The 17,359-nt window shown below is 40.7% G+C and overlaps 1 protein-coding gene across 1 annotated transcript in view; it reads right to left on the bottom strand.

Annotated features, from left to right (window-relative positions):
- Positions 1-17,359, bottom strand: part of BMPER (BMP binding endothelial regulator) — a 252,908-nt gene that overhangs the window by 81,880 nt on the left and 153,669 nt on the right. The window contains exons 10-11 of the mRNA XM_010831140.1: positions 16,004-16,108; positions 12,057-12,102 (exon numbers count right to left, since the gene is read on the bottom strand). Of these exons, the coding sequence (XP_010829442.1) occupies positions 12,057-12,102; positions 16,004-16,108 (151 nt within the window). The remainder of the gene's footprint in view (positions 1-12,056; positions 12,103-16,003; positions 16,109-17,359) is intronic.

Below are 17,359 nucleotides of genomic sequence, written 5' to 3'. Positions count from 1 at the left end.
TGACTTTACTGTGTGAATGTGGGGGAAGGGCCTAGTGAGTCTCTTTCCACTCATCCCTAATCCACCAGACAGACTTACAAATCTACAAATAAAAAGCTGATTTTTTCTTTTTAAGTTGACTAGGCACCTGAAACTGATTAAAAAAAAAAAAGATTTGATAGAGAGAGGGCTAAGAATGTAAATTTCTTTTCCAATAACTTCCATAACCTCAAATCCTTACCAACCTCAAGCAGAAGAGCAAAGGACACATCCCCCCACATTTGAGATCTAATAAACTAAATTTACCCCTAAAGCCCTGGTTGACATCCTGTGTGCAGCCTCCCCACCTGAGCCCAGGGCTACCCTACCTCTCACCCTGGCTGTGCACTGGCCATGCCTGCCCACACCTCACAGTTCACAGCACTGGAATTCTTCAGCTTCTAGCTCATGTACCAACTCCCCAGGCCTCAGCCAAAGTCAATTCTCTCTTCTAAGTCCCCAAAACAAAACTGACCACGTGGCTCAGATTTTCTGAGATGGTCAGCTTCCAGTACTCTATTCTAGTCACATTATGTGTTTCAGTTTGAGGGTTAAAAATATGGTCACCAAACCCACAGTATGCTTATGAGGAGGCACTTTCTACCCTAGCTTTTGTACTTCAATTTTTTTAATTTTTAAAATTTAGGTAAAATTGACCTATAATTTCATATTAGTTTTGTATGTACAATGTAATAATTCTGTTTGTATACATTTTGAAATTATAACCACAAATCTAATTAACATTACTCACCTAACATAGTTAAAATTTTTTTTCTTGTGATGACCCTACTGTTAACTATAGTTCCTTTTTATCCTAGCTTTTAGTCATAATGTATTTTTAATGCCTAAACCAGGCCTTAAACTCCTTACACATAAATTCTGTGTATACTTCTCAGTGTCTGACACACTGCCTTCTGCCTTGTACACTGGAGGATCTACCTTAATATTGGATAAACGGATTTATCTATGCATTACCAACAGCAATGACTGGTATAATCCATATTAGATATCAAATATTTTCTAAATGAAAGGTTGATTAATTAAAGATTATATTTCAGTAGGAAAAATATACTGCTCCCACTGAACTCACAAAAATAGTTAAGTTTGATAAATGGTGTACAGCAAATAATTTAATAGAATTTTGCTTAATCAATTAATTAGTTGAATTATAAACAAATTATCCTGGGTAATCCAGGAAGGACAGATGCTATCACAAGTGGTCACTTGTAAGTGAAGGAAAAAGGCAGAGAAGTGAGTGTCACACGATGATATGGCATGAGAAGAACTCAACTCACCACTGCTGGCTTTGAAGATGAAAAGACGCTTCAAATCAAGGAAAATGGGCAACCTCTAGAATCTAGACTAGCATGAAAACAGATCCTCTCGAGCCTTGAGAAGGGATGCAGTTCTGCCAACACCTTGATTTGGACCCACTCAGATCCATTTCAGACTTCTGATCTCCAGGACTTGCTAAGATAATGAATGTGTACTGTTTTAAAAACACTCAGTTTGTTTACAGAGACAAGAGCAAAAAAATGAATTTAGCAAAAATCAAGGCAACTAGTCTGGAGTGACTAGCTTATACCAGGCAACACGCCAGATGCTTTCCATAGTTGCACTATCTCCTTTAATCCTCACTACTTGTCTACACAGGGTATATTACCCTAATTTCTTAGCAGTGAAGCTGAAGAAACTGCCATGTTGCCCGTGGTCTCTAAGCAAGTAGTAGTAAAGAAAGAGTCCAACCCAATCTCTGTGGCTTTGAAGCCAGTGCCTCCCTGACCATGACTCGAAATTTCCATTTATACCCTATACCACAGCATCCCATGCAGTCACTGTTGTTAACAAATTGGGATTACAGAGCTTTTAGGAAATAGGAAGATGGGTATAGACACTCTTCCTTCCAAGTGAAAATGAGTATATCCATTCAAATGTAGAGATTCATAGACACCCTGTTCCAAGACTAACCAATGACCTCCTAGGAGTTCATGAACCTCAGTTTAACAATGCCTATCTGATTATAAACTATATGATATGGTTCTGTCATTTAACGTGTTTACATTTTGTCTCTCCAAACACATTGCAATTTCCTCAACTCAGGGGTCTGTATCAACCTTTATCCATGTCCTCCATGACACCTTCCAGAGTGCTGGAAAGTCACTGATGTTAATACAAACTTGTTATAGAAGATGCATTTTTGACACTCTCTAATCCAAGCCCTGACCTTAAAATGTCTGCTGTCTTAAAGCTAGAAATTACTGTTTATCAGAAAAGAGAACTTTTTACCTGAGAGATGGGTTTCTCATCTCTAAATTAACCTGTCACCCAGCTTTGAAACCACTTTAAAGCTTTGCGAATATTAAGTTGCTTAGAAAAGAGTCCTGGGTTTGAATCCCAGTCTTGCCACCCACTGACTACAAAATCATGTACTACTTACATAACCTCAGTCTATTCATCTGTAACATGGGTCGAAGAACAACTACTTTGCATGGTGGTTATAAAGACAGCATTGTAAAAATGCTGAGAACATAATAGATGCTCACAGAGTAGTCATTACTGGTTGTATCATTATAAATGCTATGCAAATCTTGCAAATCTGCTGCTGGCAGAAATAGAACTGGATAAGATTGTAACATACTTATAAAAGGTAAATGTGTTGAAAAGACAATGTTGAGTTCATCTATAAAAGACAAACAAAATGTAGATTTAGAGCTTGAATGGAGTAAGCCTCTAGACCAAAAGATTGTTACCATGATAGTCTTAAACATGGGAAAGAAGGCAGCTTGCACAAGAATAGAAGACCAATCTGCCCAGAATGGGTAGTTGCTTCAGGAGATGTAAAACACCCCAGCCGTCTAAATAAACTGGCCTGAGATCTATTGTCAGCCTGAGAAGTTTAAATTTATTTCAAAGAACCAGCATTTCTTAACATGTTTTCTATGAAACATCAATCCTGCCTGTTACTCTGCCAAAATAAGTAGAAATTAAAAAGAAAAAAAAAACCTCTGCAGCCCAAATTAGTTCGGGAGGGACTCTATACTCCATCATCCTCCTGAAAGTTTACCCTGCACACTGGCATGTAAAGGGCTCTGAGAATTCTGCAGTGAGGAAACACATTTAAGTTTACTTGACCCAGCATTTCCCTAATGTATTTAATCATAGAAACTTGTTTTGAAAATATTACTCATGAGGATCCCTCAGCACTAGCATTTCATAAAACAAACTTTGAGAAATTCTGCAAGAGACCAGTGAAGGAAGCTGGTGTAGTTTTCATGAAAGCCAAGTTTGGGTTCTGACAGTGGCTTGCACAAAGGGCTGAAGAAGAAAAGGCAGAGGTTAACAACAGGGAATAGGATGAGGGGCTGGCTGCCGTGGGAATGGGAAGGAAATTATTTATTAGAAAAGCAATGCAAAGAGACAATCAACCAGACCTGATGACTGATGATCAACATGGGAGAAAAATGCCAAAAGTATGAGAAATAACATTAAGACTCAAAACCTGTGCAGCTGGGATAAAGGGGTGCCAGAATTCAGTCAACGGATAGGGGTTGGAAACAGCCATCCATCTCTCCATCCAACTCCCAACCCGGATAATTTAGAGAATCAAAGGTAGCAACTGTTAATCAAATTCAAACACAGTCCTTTGTGAAAGAAGAATGTAGCCTCCAAAAAAGTGAGAAACTGAGATCTGCCATATTCATATCTTGCCAAGAAGTCCTGTGTTAAGGACCTGGAAATCTAGACAAATGTGAAACCAGACTGAGAGAGTAACTGCAGAAGGGGTACCATGGAGGCAGGGCCGTGAGCTCACAAGATGAGAAGGTACAAAGTAAAAGCAGAGCAGACATGTGCATTGAGGAGAAATACGAAAGGGCAGAGCAGAGGAGGGGAGCAGTGGTTGGGGGAGGAGCGCATTAACCAAGAGGAGGACCTCGGTAAGGAAAAAGATGATACTATTCATAAACATAAACTTCACATCAAGGGGAACCACAGAGTGTAGTTAATAAATCATATCTCCCAACTGCCAGGGAAGGTTAGAATTCAAGTATTGTAATCCAAGAAACTGGAGATTCAGTGATCTCAAAGACACAGATAAGGTTTTAAAAGGTGCATAGATACAAATGTTTTCAAATAGAAGCCCCTAATCATGTATAGAGGAAAGAAATTGGCAAACTTCATGTATATTTGGCAGTAAACCTCCAACATGTAGTCAACAAAGAATATACAATAGTGCTTAAAAGTTTGGGCTCTGGAGTCTCATGGACCAGGCTATTGGCATCTCACGGATCAGGCTATTGGCTAACATACCTTGGAGGAGAGCATGGCAACCCACTCCAGCATTCTTGCCTGGAGAATCCCATGGACAGGGGAGCCTGGAGGCTGAAGTCCACATGGTTGCAGAGTCGGACATGACTGAAGCAGGCACACACCTTATTTATTAGTAATTTCTCAGACGCTCAGATCTCATTTGTAAAATGAGAATAACAGTAGCTTCCACTGCATGGATTGTTGTGAGGATTAAGTGACAGAATGCATGGAGAGCATTTATCACAATACTTGACGCAGATTTACATTCAATAAATTGCTGCTGGTAATAGGAGCAATTGTAGTGGCAGCAGAGTAGCGGTTTTGTGTTGTTCTTATTTTACTCAGAGGAAATGTGACCTCCAGAGAGGTATAAGTCTGCCTCAGGTTTGCAGACAGTAATGTGTAATTTACCATAAAGTTTTTTCCATAAAGTATATTTTTCATAGTTTGGGATTTGTATTGGTTTGTCACTTAGCTGTGTTTTACATTCACTACTGCTAAGAGATTTTGTTCATAAGTTTCTTTAGAAATTGGCATTTGCATCTTTCTTGAGATTCAAGATGGCAGCCTTGGTGAAATGTACCATATATCTAGTAATGAATTTATACATATCTTTATGTATAAAATATACTGTTCCAAAATTAGGCAAGAAAGTCACTTTCAATTAGTGATTTAATAATGGTACATCTATATTAAAACTATTTTCCCATGCAAAATTCTGGGGAGACCATACAATATTATAGAATGAATATTGGAGTAGGGAATAAAAAATGTTCAGGTTTTCATCCTCGTTCTTCCAGTTAATACTACCATTAGCCTCAACTTCCTTACCTAAGAAGTGGGAAGGTTGACCTTACATTAAGGTCCATTCATTTATACAATTCCATGATGCTAAAATGGAGAAAAGCTTGACTGGCAGAGAGATTTTGTTCTTTCTTACTCCTGATGGAATTTATACAGTTATTCCAAATTTCAAATTACATGTCTTTTATTATTGTAAGTAAGAAGATTTGGGTGATCTTCACTTACTGCTGGAACCATCTCAACCTTGAGTTTCCAGGAGGAAAAACGAATAACATGGAAAACCATGCTAGTTTGATTTTTCATTGAGCACAGAGCACACCAACTGCTCTGCACCTGAGCAGAAACGTGAGGGCGTCTGAATCTACATCTCTTCCTGGGTGGTGTAGAGGGAAACGCTGTCTAATTAGAAACTCTTCCTAAAATCCTTCTCCAATCTCTAATCCCCACTAGTCAAAAAGCCCTCCAGACCTCTTCCCTTCCTAACTGCAACTGGTTATCATATCAAACAAAATGACTGAGAAGTAAAGACAGAATTTCCAGTCCAAGCCCTGGGGCCAGACTTCCTTGATTTGGGCTCCACGACCTATGTTGGGCATCATTCATAAACTCAAAGCCTCAGTTTCCTTGGCTGTTAAATGGAGCTAATGACATTTACTTGGCCATAACATGGTCAAAACGACTGTGAAGATCAAATAAGATTAAAAAAGACAGCCTAGGACCTGTTTCAATACATAGCAGATGCTAAATAAATATTGGCTGCTGTTGCTATTACCGTTACTGCCATTATTGTTAGACAATGATGATGGTGGTGGTGATGATTGTTAACAGTCACAACTTAAGAAGTACTAACACCCTGTTGAAATTGACAATAGGTCATGGATAAAAGAGGACCCCTAATAACCTCAGGGCCCTCCAACTTTACATCAATCTACAGCCAGAACATTTAAAGAAACAATATTCCTTAGAGCAGTATATAAAAGAGAACATAAACTGATTCCCTCACTCCCTTCTAATGCCGCTCCTGCCTGTGTGGGGTTTCCCAGCTACCACTGTGGTACAGTTGGGTTTTATTTGCCACCCCGTCTGCTGGTTGAGCCTCAGGAGCAGTGACAAACCCACCTCCAGACACTGGAGCAGAAACTTCAGTGGCTACTTAGCTTAACACCTCCTCGGCAGGGCTAAAGTCAACACCACAAATTCTTATTCTACAAGCATCTTGAGCTCCGGTTTCAAATTTCCTCGCTTTCCTGAGTTAAGGACAGACTCCTGGTGTCCAGGGACCTGGAGTTGCTTACAGTCTTGGAGGCCAGAAACCTTGCTCAAACTCAGCATTACGAATTTGCAGAACCTCTGTCAGTGGAGACTTCTCATAAAATGGACCCCAAGGTCACTATTGCATTAAGTTGTTGCAGTCCCCCTTTCTACAACTACTCTTTAATTGGAGGTCGCTGTAGCCATGCTCGAGGACTTAAGAAAGATGTGCCAAGACCAGCCAGAGCAACTGCACCATGTCCATGGTAGGTTCAAGCAGCATGCAGGGGCCCTCTTGGACAGCAGACACCCCAGTGCTGCACACAGCTGGAAACCTAACTCTTGGGGGTTTTAAAGAGTCACCTGGCAACTGTGAGCCTCCTCGCACCCTAAGTTGCTGAAACCTAATATTTCCTATTACTTGTGGGACATGTAGTTGAGGTTATTTCAATTAAATGCACATCTGTGCTCAGTATACCCTACCCTCCTCTGTGTTATGTAATCGTGAACTTTCCTTTGGGGTTGGGATTCTGATGGTTAAGACTGATGTAGCTACAGGCACAGCTTAACAAATCTGAGATAGTCAGAGACGGGGCATCTATGTCTGGATTACCTTTGGTTGCCTCTGATCTAACAGATGGTTAGGAGATTAAATTTTTTCTCAAAGTCAGTCTTTCTTTCCCTCTCTCTCTCTCTCCACACACACATACACACCCCTCCATCTCTTATCAGTGAAAATTTTGCCACTGAGTACTATTTCCATGTATGAAAACAGACATTCTGCCAGCAAAGAATTTATCTGATTCAGGTCTCTGTTGGGTGGCTAGGTCAAGATTCTGCCTACGGTTTGACAACACACCGTAAGATAACATTTTACACAAACCCAAGTGCTACACACACAGCAGACAGTGGCCTTCTTGGCACCCAATTCACAGTCCTATGACCCTCAGCTCAGGGAAAGCAGGACTTGCTTTAAGCTATAGCTCATACTTTGGCAAGAAACAGCATTTGCACCAAAGCTTTATAAAGTTTGTTTAGCTCACTTCAAATATTTTATTTTAAATAAATCCTCCAAATCAAGTTTAATTCTTTTCAGTTGGAAAAAGAATGTCCCATGTTAATAAAAGACAGTAATCCTTTACACACTTTCTTCAGGTCTGATTTTAAGAGGACTGTCTTTTTATGGAATCATCATCGGTCTTTCAGACTTTGAAGACTACTGTACTGTGAGGAGTATAACAATTTTGTACCTCAATATTGTACCTGGGTAACTATAAATTACTGTTAGCACTGACTTAAAGGAGAAGCCTATAAAAACATTTTATATGTTTGAGTTTTCTCTGCACTGTTCCTTTCAGAGGTCTGAGAGAGCCTCAAACACTATCAAGGCAGATTAAGCGAGTCAATAAGGCAGGAATTCTATAGGATTTTAGAAACAGATGATGCAATGGCACTATTGGAAATAATGCAATACTCATTTAACTACTGCAGATAACCAAAATAAGTTTTAGATTGGATGCTATGTAATCTGTCCATTTTATTTATGCATGTGTGTGTGTGTGTGTGTGAGTCGCTCAGTTGTGTCCGACTCCTTGAGACCCCATGGACTGCAGCCCGCCAGGCTCCTCCGCCCATGGGATTCTCCAGGCAAGAATACTGGAGTGGATTGCCATTCTACATACATAATATGGGCTTCCCTGGTGACTCAGATGGTAAAAAATCTGCCTGCAATGAAGGAGACCCAGGTTCAATCCTTGGGCTGGGAAGATCCTCTGGAGAAGGGAATGGTTAACTCCAATATTCTTACCTGGAGAATTCCATGGACAGAGGAGACTGGTGGGCTACAGTCCATGGGGTCACAGAGTCAGACATAACTCAAGTGACTAACACTTATTTGTATCTTGCCTCCTTCCAAAAGAGGATTGGAAATAGCTTACATGCATCCATACTAAATAATCCAAAACATCCAAAGGTAAAAGACATATAAGATGAAGTCAGGAGAAAGTGTATTACTCAAAGGCCACATGCTATTGGAGATGAGATACAAATTTATTTCTAGCTTCCTAGCAACTAAAACAAAGATGGTGACTTGAATCAATTGAGACATAATGATACCTTTATAATTTTTTTCTAGAGCTAGGCAATGAAAATACTGAAACACATTCAGTTAAATCCAAAGGCTTCTGCAATGTCAATTTTTACAACAGCAAAGGTCAGCCTCACTTTATGCTCCTACTCCATCTCATCACTGTGTTAAGGGACACATGTATACCTGTGGCCGATTCATGTTGATGTATGACCAAAAACATCATATTGCAATTACCCTCTAATTAAAATTAATTAATTAACTAAAGGAGTCAATTTATTGTTATTAGTACCATAGGTGTTTGTCTCTGGATTCACCTATGCCGCTACTTCTGTTTAGAGTACCAGTGGTTCTCCACCAGGAGTGATGTTGTCCCCCAGGGGACATTTGGAAGTTTCTGAAGATATTGTTGGGTTGCTACTGACATTTAGTTGGTAGAGGCCAGAGACACAGCTAAACATCACACAATGCACTGGACGGCCCCTACCACAAAGAATTATCTGGCCAAACAATCAATAACACTGAGGTTGGAAACTCTGTAGTAACTAACAGGATATATACATGTGTATGTGTGATCTTATTTGAATGAGAGAGAAATCAGTCATTTTTCTGGTTCTAGAAAATACTAGCCTTAGTTTGTACTTCAAACTTCATTTGCCTGTTTTAGAAACTCATATACCAGAAGAGTTTTCATAATTGACATAGGAGGAAAAAAAACGAGCTCTAAGGTTTATTCTGGATCTTGGATATAATGACAAAGGAATTTCAAAATAGGAGGTCTTTAGACTGCAGCTAAAGGACATCGGAATAAGTCTACCTGAATGTGCTATGAAAGTCTAGGCATTGCTTTAAAAAAAAATTGGAAGTCATCCCATCTCATAACTGCTAAGTTGCTTCAGTCGTGTCCGACTCTGTGCGACCCCAGAGACAGCAGCCCACCAGGCTCCCCCGTCCCTGGGATTCTCCAGGCAAGAACACTGGAGTGGCTTGCCATTTCCTTCTCCAATGCATGAAAGTGAAAAGTGAAAGCGAAGTCGCTCAGGTTGTCTACTTGAAAGTTATACAGTCGTGTCCAACTCCTAGCGACCCCATGGACTGCAGTCTACCAGGCTCCTCCGTCCATGGGATTTTCCAGGCAAGAGTACTGGAGTGGGGTGCCATTGCCTTCTCTGAACTCATAACTCAATCTGAACAAATAAACCTCTCCAAGTAGAATGTGTTTTACAGCATTGATGGAAGAACTGCTGGAGAGCAAGAAAGAGTAAACAGATGGAAAGAACACCAAAGGAAATTGAGACATCGCCATCTGATGATATCACCTCAATTTGGACCGAGAACCACATGCCTGGACTCGTCCCATATTGACCTGCTGGATGCAGGTGCACAGAGTCAGTCATCTCCTTGGCATCCCTCCAGCAGGGTGACTTCTCCCTTGCCAACTTGCCTCTCTCAGTGACAGAAGTCACAGGCTTATTCACATGTACAACATTTATACTTACAATACAATGTACAACACATGTCCAATCAATATTTAATATGACCAGTTAAAAATCTGGTTTGGTTTTTGTCATACTCATCCTTCTATTCTTCTTTTCTTTCCTTTTTGTTTTCTAATAAGTCACCAGTATGCTATTAGCTGGGCCAAAAAGTTCCTTTGTATTTTTTCTGTAAGATGTTATGGAAAAATTCAGAGGAAGTTTTTGGCGAACCCAATATATTTGGAAAGACTAGCCCATAGTGGATAAACTAATAATGAAATGTAGCTTTCCTCTCAACGATCTCAACAATCATCCTTGTAACATAAAGTCTGGTAATTCAAGATTTAGGCTATTTCTTTACAAGACTGGCCATATATTTTCTTATTAAGCTGATAAGCAGTATTCCTGCCTGACAGCATGAGATGGGAAGATGTAACCTGTCTGTTCATTGGTGGTCGGTCTCTACTTTAACTAAGAGATACTTTCTAGGGAAATGTAAACATCTCCATTGACATGGATACAGAGGAAAACTTCATCAATTTAGGCTTGACTCTGCACATCCAAAAAAGAATTAAGCTGGAAGTGGCCTCCAAACCATCCATAAACAAAATTTCCTCAGAGAATCTCTGGGAAGATGATTAAATGTAATAGTTTATACACATGTTTTAAAATCAACTGGTGTGTTAATCGTAGCTAATTCTTCTTCCTGCATCCCAGGCTCTACTAATATACTTAGTTGGCCTCCTTTGACTTAATTTATGTACTTCCTTGTCTTTAAAGAAAAATTCTTTTATTAAGTTTATAACTTAATTTTCCTTAATTCAGCCATCACTTTTATCCAGTGTACAATGCATAATTGTTTAATATCTGTCTCAAAAAATAGTGAGATATATATATATATGTGTGTGTGAATAGCAATATATGTATATATGATAATATATATATAATGAACCTATGTATCTAAAAAGAAGAGCCAGGATAACTCTTAGTAATATAAACTCTGGCTTCAGACAAGTGAAATAAACAAACCTGTTTCCATGTGAAAGCTGCTTTCAACTATCATCAAAGCCCACTTAAGCCTGAATGGCTCATAAAATACACTCCAACAGATTCCATGGCTGGGCTAATCCTGCTTATCATACTAATTTGACAGCGACATTATGAATACTCCTCCTTCAGTGAAACATTTCAGAAAGCTATCTAGAAACCATATGAATGTGAGGGGACTGAAACAGTGGTTTGCTAACAGATCTGGGCACACTTACATGTGGGGATAACTTGAAATCTGTTGCTATGCTGTCTAAGTGGTGGGTAGTACAGTCCCAGATGGCTTTCAAAACGGCCATGTTAGAACCTTCAAGATCTCAGTTAAAAATAACAGGATGGCTACACCATTGCCAACCAAACCAAGCCAAGACCTCTTGTTTTCTCTTTACCAAGAGCATCAAAGGATGTGCCCAAGTGAAACAGCGATGAAGCCGTGGTGAGGGTGAAGGAGAAAGACGGGCAACTGTTTGGCTTCATAAGGAAGGAAGGAGAATCTCTCCTAGGTTATATATAACATTTGGTTTTATAGGATATCATTATCTTTTAGTCACTATGGCTGCAAATGCTATTAGCAGTTAAAAAGCACATCAAGCTATCTATAGTGATAGTATACTGAAGTTGTTCAGTCATGTCGGACTCTTTGCAACCCCATAGACTGTAGCCTGCCAGGCTCCTCTGTCCATGGGATTTTCCAGGCAATAGTACTGGAGTGGATTGCCATTTCCTTCTCCAGGGGATCTTCCCAACCCAGGGCTCGAACCCGGGTCTCCCACATTGTAGACAGACACTTTACCATCTGAGCCACCTGGCCCTTCCTAAAACCTCATGAGACCATTTGTCTTCTAAATTTCTCACAGCAACACATCCCAGCAGAAACACTCGCATTTGTCTTAGTTGTGCTTCTGTACAAGGATTACCACTGACTTTAATTGTCTGTAGCAAGGTAAGATGATCCCATCCTATTCCCACAGAAATAAAAGAGGCTGAAAACTTACACCACCATTTTTCTTGCTGTACTATAAAATGCAAAATAAATATTAATAGCATATTTTCAATAAACTTACTTTCAGTGCAAATAGGACAGCATCCTTTCCTGTTGAGAATTTTACCCTAATCAAGAAAAAGAGAAAAAAAAAAAAAAGAGTTCAGTGTTAAAAAACAGGGTCTGCTGAGGACAAAACTCTTTTTTAAATCTCATACCAGATAAATCAATGAAATTCGTCCAAGCTGTATTTGAACTCGATGCCCAGATGGTGATGATGGTGGTGAAAATGAAGTTTTAAGTATCAGGTTCTACAGCCAGGCAAAGTCATTCAAAAAGCTTTCCTGTTTTTATCCTCAGAGAAATATAATCCCTAAAGGTTTCATTGGTGTGATTTTTCTCACATGGAGGGGAGATGGAGACAGTCTGGATTCCACCTTTTCACTGATACCCAAATCTAGCCCTCTAGAGACCAAGTGCACACATGTAGAAATGGGAATTGGCTGTCAATCTATCAGTCTATGCAAAGCTTTCATTCTGTCTCTGCTTATTGGAGGGAGCCAAAAATAAACAGTAACCCAAGCTTGGGCCTATGTATATGGACAATATCTGTGCCACAAATGAAATTCCACCTGATTCCTTCTTTCAGAGAGTGGTGCGCTATCCCTGACTATTATGTAGTCAAAGCCAAATGGGGCTAAGGGTTTTGAAATGCTGAGTAATTTTCCATTACCTTTCTGGAAAAACAGTGTAATCTCCTCTACTGCATTTCTTCTCATTTTTCTCTAATGATTGACATTTAAAGGAAGAAGCATAATCTCAGGACTCTTATCAGAGAATGACATTGCTGTATCTCTGACTCAGTGGAATCACAGGGGAAGAGAAACGTGGAAGAAAATGAACATTCAGGAAGCACATGCTATGAAACAGACGTCTGACTAGATATTTTCCTTAGGTTACCCTACATCAGGCTAACTGCAAGGGTTTAAAATAAGTTAATATTTAGAACATATTATAATTTTTGTTATTAAGATTCACAAAAACTTAGTGAGCTGAGCATTTTCCTTCATATAGACGAAGACATCGATGTCATGTAACACAAGGGTGAAGTGAAGTCGCTCAGTCGTGTCCGACTCTTTGTGACCCCATGGACTGTAGCCTACCAGGCTCCTCCATCCTTGGGATTTTCCAGGGAAGAGTACTGGAGTGGGTTGCCATTTCCTCCTCCAGGGGATCTTCCCAACCCAGGGATCGAACCCAGGTCTCCTACATTGCAGGCAGATGCTTTACCGTCTGAGCCAACCCAAAATCAAACCTAATTTTGTGTGACCTTATAGGCCAACTTTTCACTCCAGATTTTTAAGATGAGAGAGGTCTCATCTTAATCTTTAAGAGAAGTTAACATTTATTGGGTATCTATACAGTAGGAAAAAAATGCCGTACTTTCTTCTTTCCTTATCACATTTATGCTTCACAACAACCCTCTATATACAAATGCCCCTTTCCCCTCTTTACAGGAAACTAGGGAAACAGACCACAGAGTGGTGGCCCAAGACTTGTGTCAAGCCTTGTTTCACTACCTGTCGATTGCATCAAGAATAGATTTAGGTACTTAAAAAACAAATCACACTAACAACAACAAAAAAAAAAGATGGCAGTTGATAATTAAAGAATTAGAACCATGTCTGACGCTTTAAAAAGGTACATTAAAGGCTATGACAGGTTTGAATGAGACTCAAAAACTCCATGCCATGCCACCTTCCATGGTTTGGGGCAACACGACAATTTCATGACCAAGAGCTCTGTTGTCTGTTTCTATTTGGCACAGAGGACTCCTTTGGCTTCTCGTGCCTGAAAGCAGTTGAGGACAAATCCAAAGCAGACTGGCTCCAGCTGATGGAATAATGGCATACAGAGCTGTTTAAACCAAGGCCCCAGCAAAGGGTGACTCTGTGATTCCCTGCATCTGTACCTCAACAGAAACAGCCAGTTGCTTTCTTCAGAAAGTGAGAGAGGGGCTGGAAACATCACTAAATTAGGCAGGGAATAAATCAAGAGAAAGCTATGATGTCTGGCTCCTGAGTTACGTGGAACTTGCTGAGGAATTCTGGATGCCCCAAGAAAGCAAGAGTAAGAAGGGCCTAGTAACAGCACCCACCTCAGAGGTGGGGGGGGCGGGGTCTCAGCATCAGACGAGGTTGGTCCTATGACTACAGAGGAAGTCTCAGGACATATTAACAGTGATGGAATGACTGTCACATCGAACCTGTCCCCAGTGGACCCCTCCGTCCTTCTCACCAAATGCACTCCTTTGCCCTGGGGGACTGTCAAGAAGGGAATGCAACCACACAATCCTTCTTCAACAAGGCATGCAAACTTCTGGAAAAAGATGTATAGTAGCCAGGAAGGATAGAGCAGGAATATGTCTGTTTCTTAAAAAAAAATTATTATTATTATTATTTTTTTAATTTCCCAAAGCAATGCAGGGGAGGGGAAGTAAGTGTTTAACAGGATTTCTATGGTAAAACTAAATTATCTTCCAAAGTGCTTGTGCTGGCCCCTGAGGAGGCAAAGTGTGAACCAAAGGAATGATTGGAAAACTGCCTAGAAACAAAAAGGTGGGCCCTGAGGCAGGAGCCAGGCACTGCCTGACGGGCTCTGACAAGAAGACAGGGGTGGGGTGGGGGTGGGGTGGGGGAAACGCCAGGCCTGCGCCTGGAGGGACGGATGCTCCTGGCCCAAATATGGTCCACAAACAAGAGACAGGAACCAAGATGCTGGTAACGGAAAGAGCGCTCACCTCCCCACAGCAAGAGGGCTATGAAGACCACCACACCTGCCGCGAGTGGCAGGACTCAAGTGAAGCCGGGAACTCCACCAGGGCCTGCAGAGGCTGGTTGCTCGAGCCACCAGGCTGGCTCAGCCTTTTGTTTTTGTCTTGTAGAATAAGGAAGCCCATTATTACTAACATGTGCCGCAGGAGTTCATTAGCAGCGGGGGTTCCCGGAGGACGGGCAAAAATGATGTGATACCATTTTTCCCAATGAATATTTATAAGTAGATCATGCTCAACTCTCCTTATTGTATCTCCTGGGTTTTTTTTTTTTTTTTTTCAGTTTTATGTCTGAGGCTTTTTAAAGCAAGACTAATTAGGGTTTCTTTTTTTCTTTTTTTTTTCCCCCTTTATTCAGTTGTGCAATAGCAACAGCTGTTGTTTTTTTGTGCTTCATTTGGCACTCACGTAAAAACAGCAACTTTTTGTTTATAATAATAACAGATGTGAATAAAATTAAAAGCTGTCTCTGACAGAGAAGGGAAGACATGTCCTGAATATATGGATGTATTTTTTCATTTACTGGAAGGTATTGAATAGGCTTGACATTTTCCCAAAATGCATAAAACCTTGAAAGGTTTCAAGTTGCTGAGGTGAATTCAATGAAGCTCATGCTTTGGAAGATAATGGATGCTTTATTCAGGGCAGTGGAACTATGGGTTTCTGAAAAGAGATATTTCCATAAAGACGCCATTTCCATTCAGGACTACAACAGAGCCCGGGTTGGAGAGGGAAAACTTCAGAAAAGGGGTTGGAGGGTGCCACTGGGCAGGTGAAACTCCTTGGGGAATTTATTAATAAACAACCACATATTCCTTTGAATGGCTACAGGAAGAAAACTGATTTGAAAAGAAAGAGAGAGGTAAAATGAAAGGATCTTTTATGATATTCAAAAGAAAACCCAGCAAAAGACACGAGGGAGCTGATCAAACAGAAGTTGGAGACATTAAAACAAAAAACTGGGAGAGATCAGTAAAAAACAGAGCGAGGTAAGAGCTATTACCCTGCTAGGCTAGAATCTGGATGAGAATCATAAAGAACAAGGAGCAAGCTTTGCAAAGGACACGTGTCTATTTGGGAACTTGGAAGTTTTGGAGGATCTGAATTCTGTGTTCAGAAGATGGGAGGTGACCATGCCACACACAGGATGGTTCTCTAGATGCTTAGGTAAAGAGTAAGTCAACCTGCAGACGAACCTGAGGGCAGCTGCTGATGGGAACACACTGCTTCTTGCGACACTCTGTCTTGCCTTTCACACAAGCACAAATGGTACAGTTGACAGACGACCACATCTCTCCATCCTGCAAGAGAGACCACAGAATTCTTCCATAAACTGGAGGCTGATGGGAGCTAATCCACCAGGCTAGGATTTGTCTGTCAAGGAAAGCATTTCTTCCCTGAGTGATGGTTTCCATCAGTAGATTGAATTACTCTGAGGTGTTTATCTACATCTAACTGATCTGATAGAAATGGTAGATCTTAGTGTATGTGTGTGCGCGCGCGTGCATTTCCCCTCCAGGGTATATTAAAAAAAAAATGCTTGTACACCAAACAAGTCATATTTGCATCTTGCTCCTTTTGCACTGTTTACTTAGCTTCACCCTGGAAAGCAAACAAGACTTTTCCTACATGATGCAACAAGGGTCTAATTTTTCCATTTGATAGGACTGAAAAGTTTGAGTTCTCCCAGATGCCACTAGTTAATTGAGATGTCCGGGGGTGGTTAGTTTATTCCCAGATGTGACATGGTTCTGGCCCACATGGGGCACAAACATGCAAAGAACAGAGACTAATCCGTATGACTCCCATTGCCAGCCAGACACCTGACCAGCAAACCACCTGAAAATGTGGAGCACAGACAGAAAACTCCAAGAGCCATTCATCCCATGTCCCTGCCTGTCTGATACTCTCCTCCTAAAAGGCTGGGTAGACTTAGGACACATTTTCTAGCCCAGAAAAAGCTGTTTGAGGCATCTCTTTGGCTTATTGGATTTATAATCTGCAATTGCTGAGTGCCCAACCACAAAAATCCTGTACTTCTGGGAACATGCAGGAACGTGTATTCTTGCTTGTGAAAAAAAAGATTATGGGCAATAGATTTAGGCCTGAAAACAGAGCAAGGATTCCTTTCTGGGCTTCTGGATCTAAGCAGCAAATTTTATTAAAAACAGAAAAACCAGCCCAGATCTTTGATGTCACCTATGCCTCTTACTCTACCTTCTCATTTTTGGGAGGTATTTTAAGGACTACCTATGTCTCTAGTGCCTTTTATTTCTCTTACTGAATCTGTTTTAAAGGGCATCTGACTATTGCAAATTCTCTGAGCGCACATTTCTAGGACTCCATAAATTACTTCAGGCCCCATCCATGTATATGAAGGAACCTTTTTGGGAGGAGCCTGGGAAGCACTTTGCGTAATAGAGTCATCAGGGTGAGCCTACCGCATCTGGATGCTCCAGAGACAGAGGATGACGTGTAAAGAGGACACATGAGTAGCTCTGGAAGCCGGGTGGAACCACAACACACAGATACATACACACATACACACACGT

The sequence above is a fragment of the Bison bison genome, unplaced genomic scaffold (assembly GCF_000754665.1).
Source record: "Bison bison bison isolate TAMUID 2011002044 unplaced genomic scaffold, Bison_UMD1.0 scf7180017864525, whole genome shotgun sequence".
NCBI lineage: Eukaryota > Metazoa > Chordata > Mammalia > Artiodactyla > Bovidae > Bison > Bison bison.
This window is presented reverse-complemented; position numbering and strand designations above follow the sequence as displayed.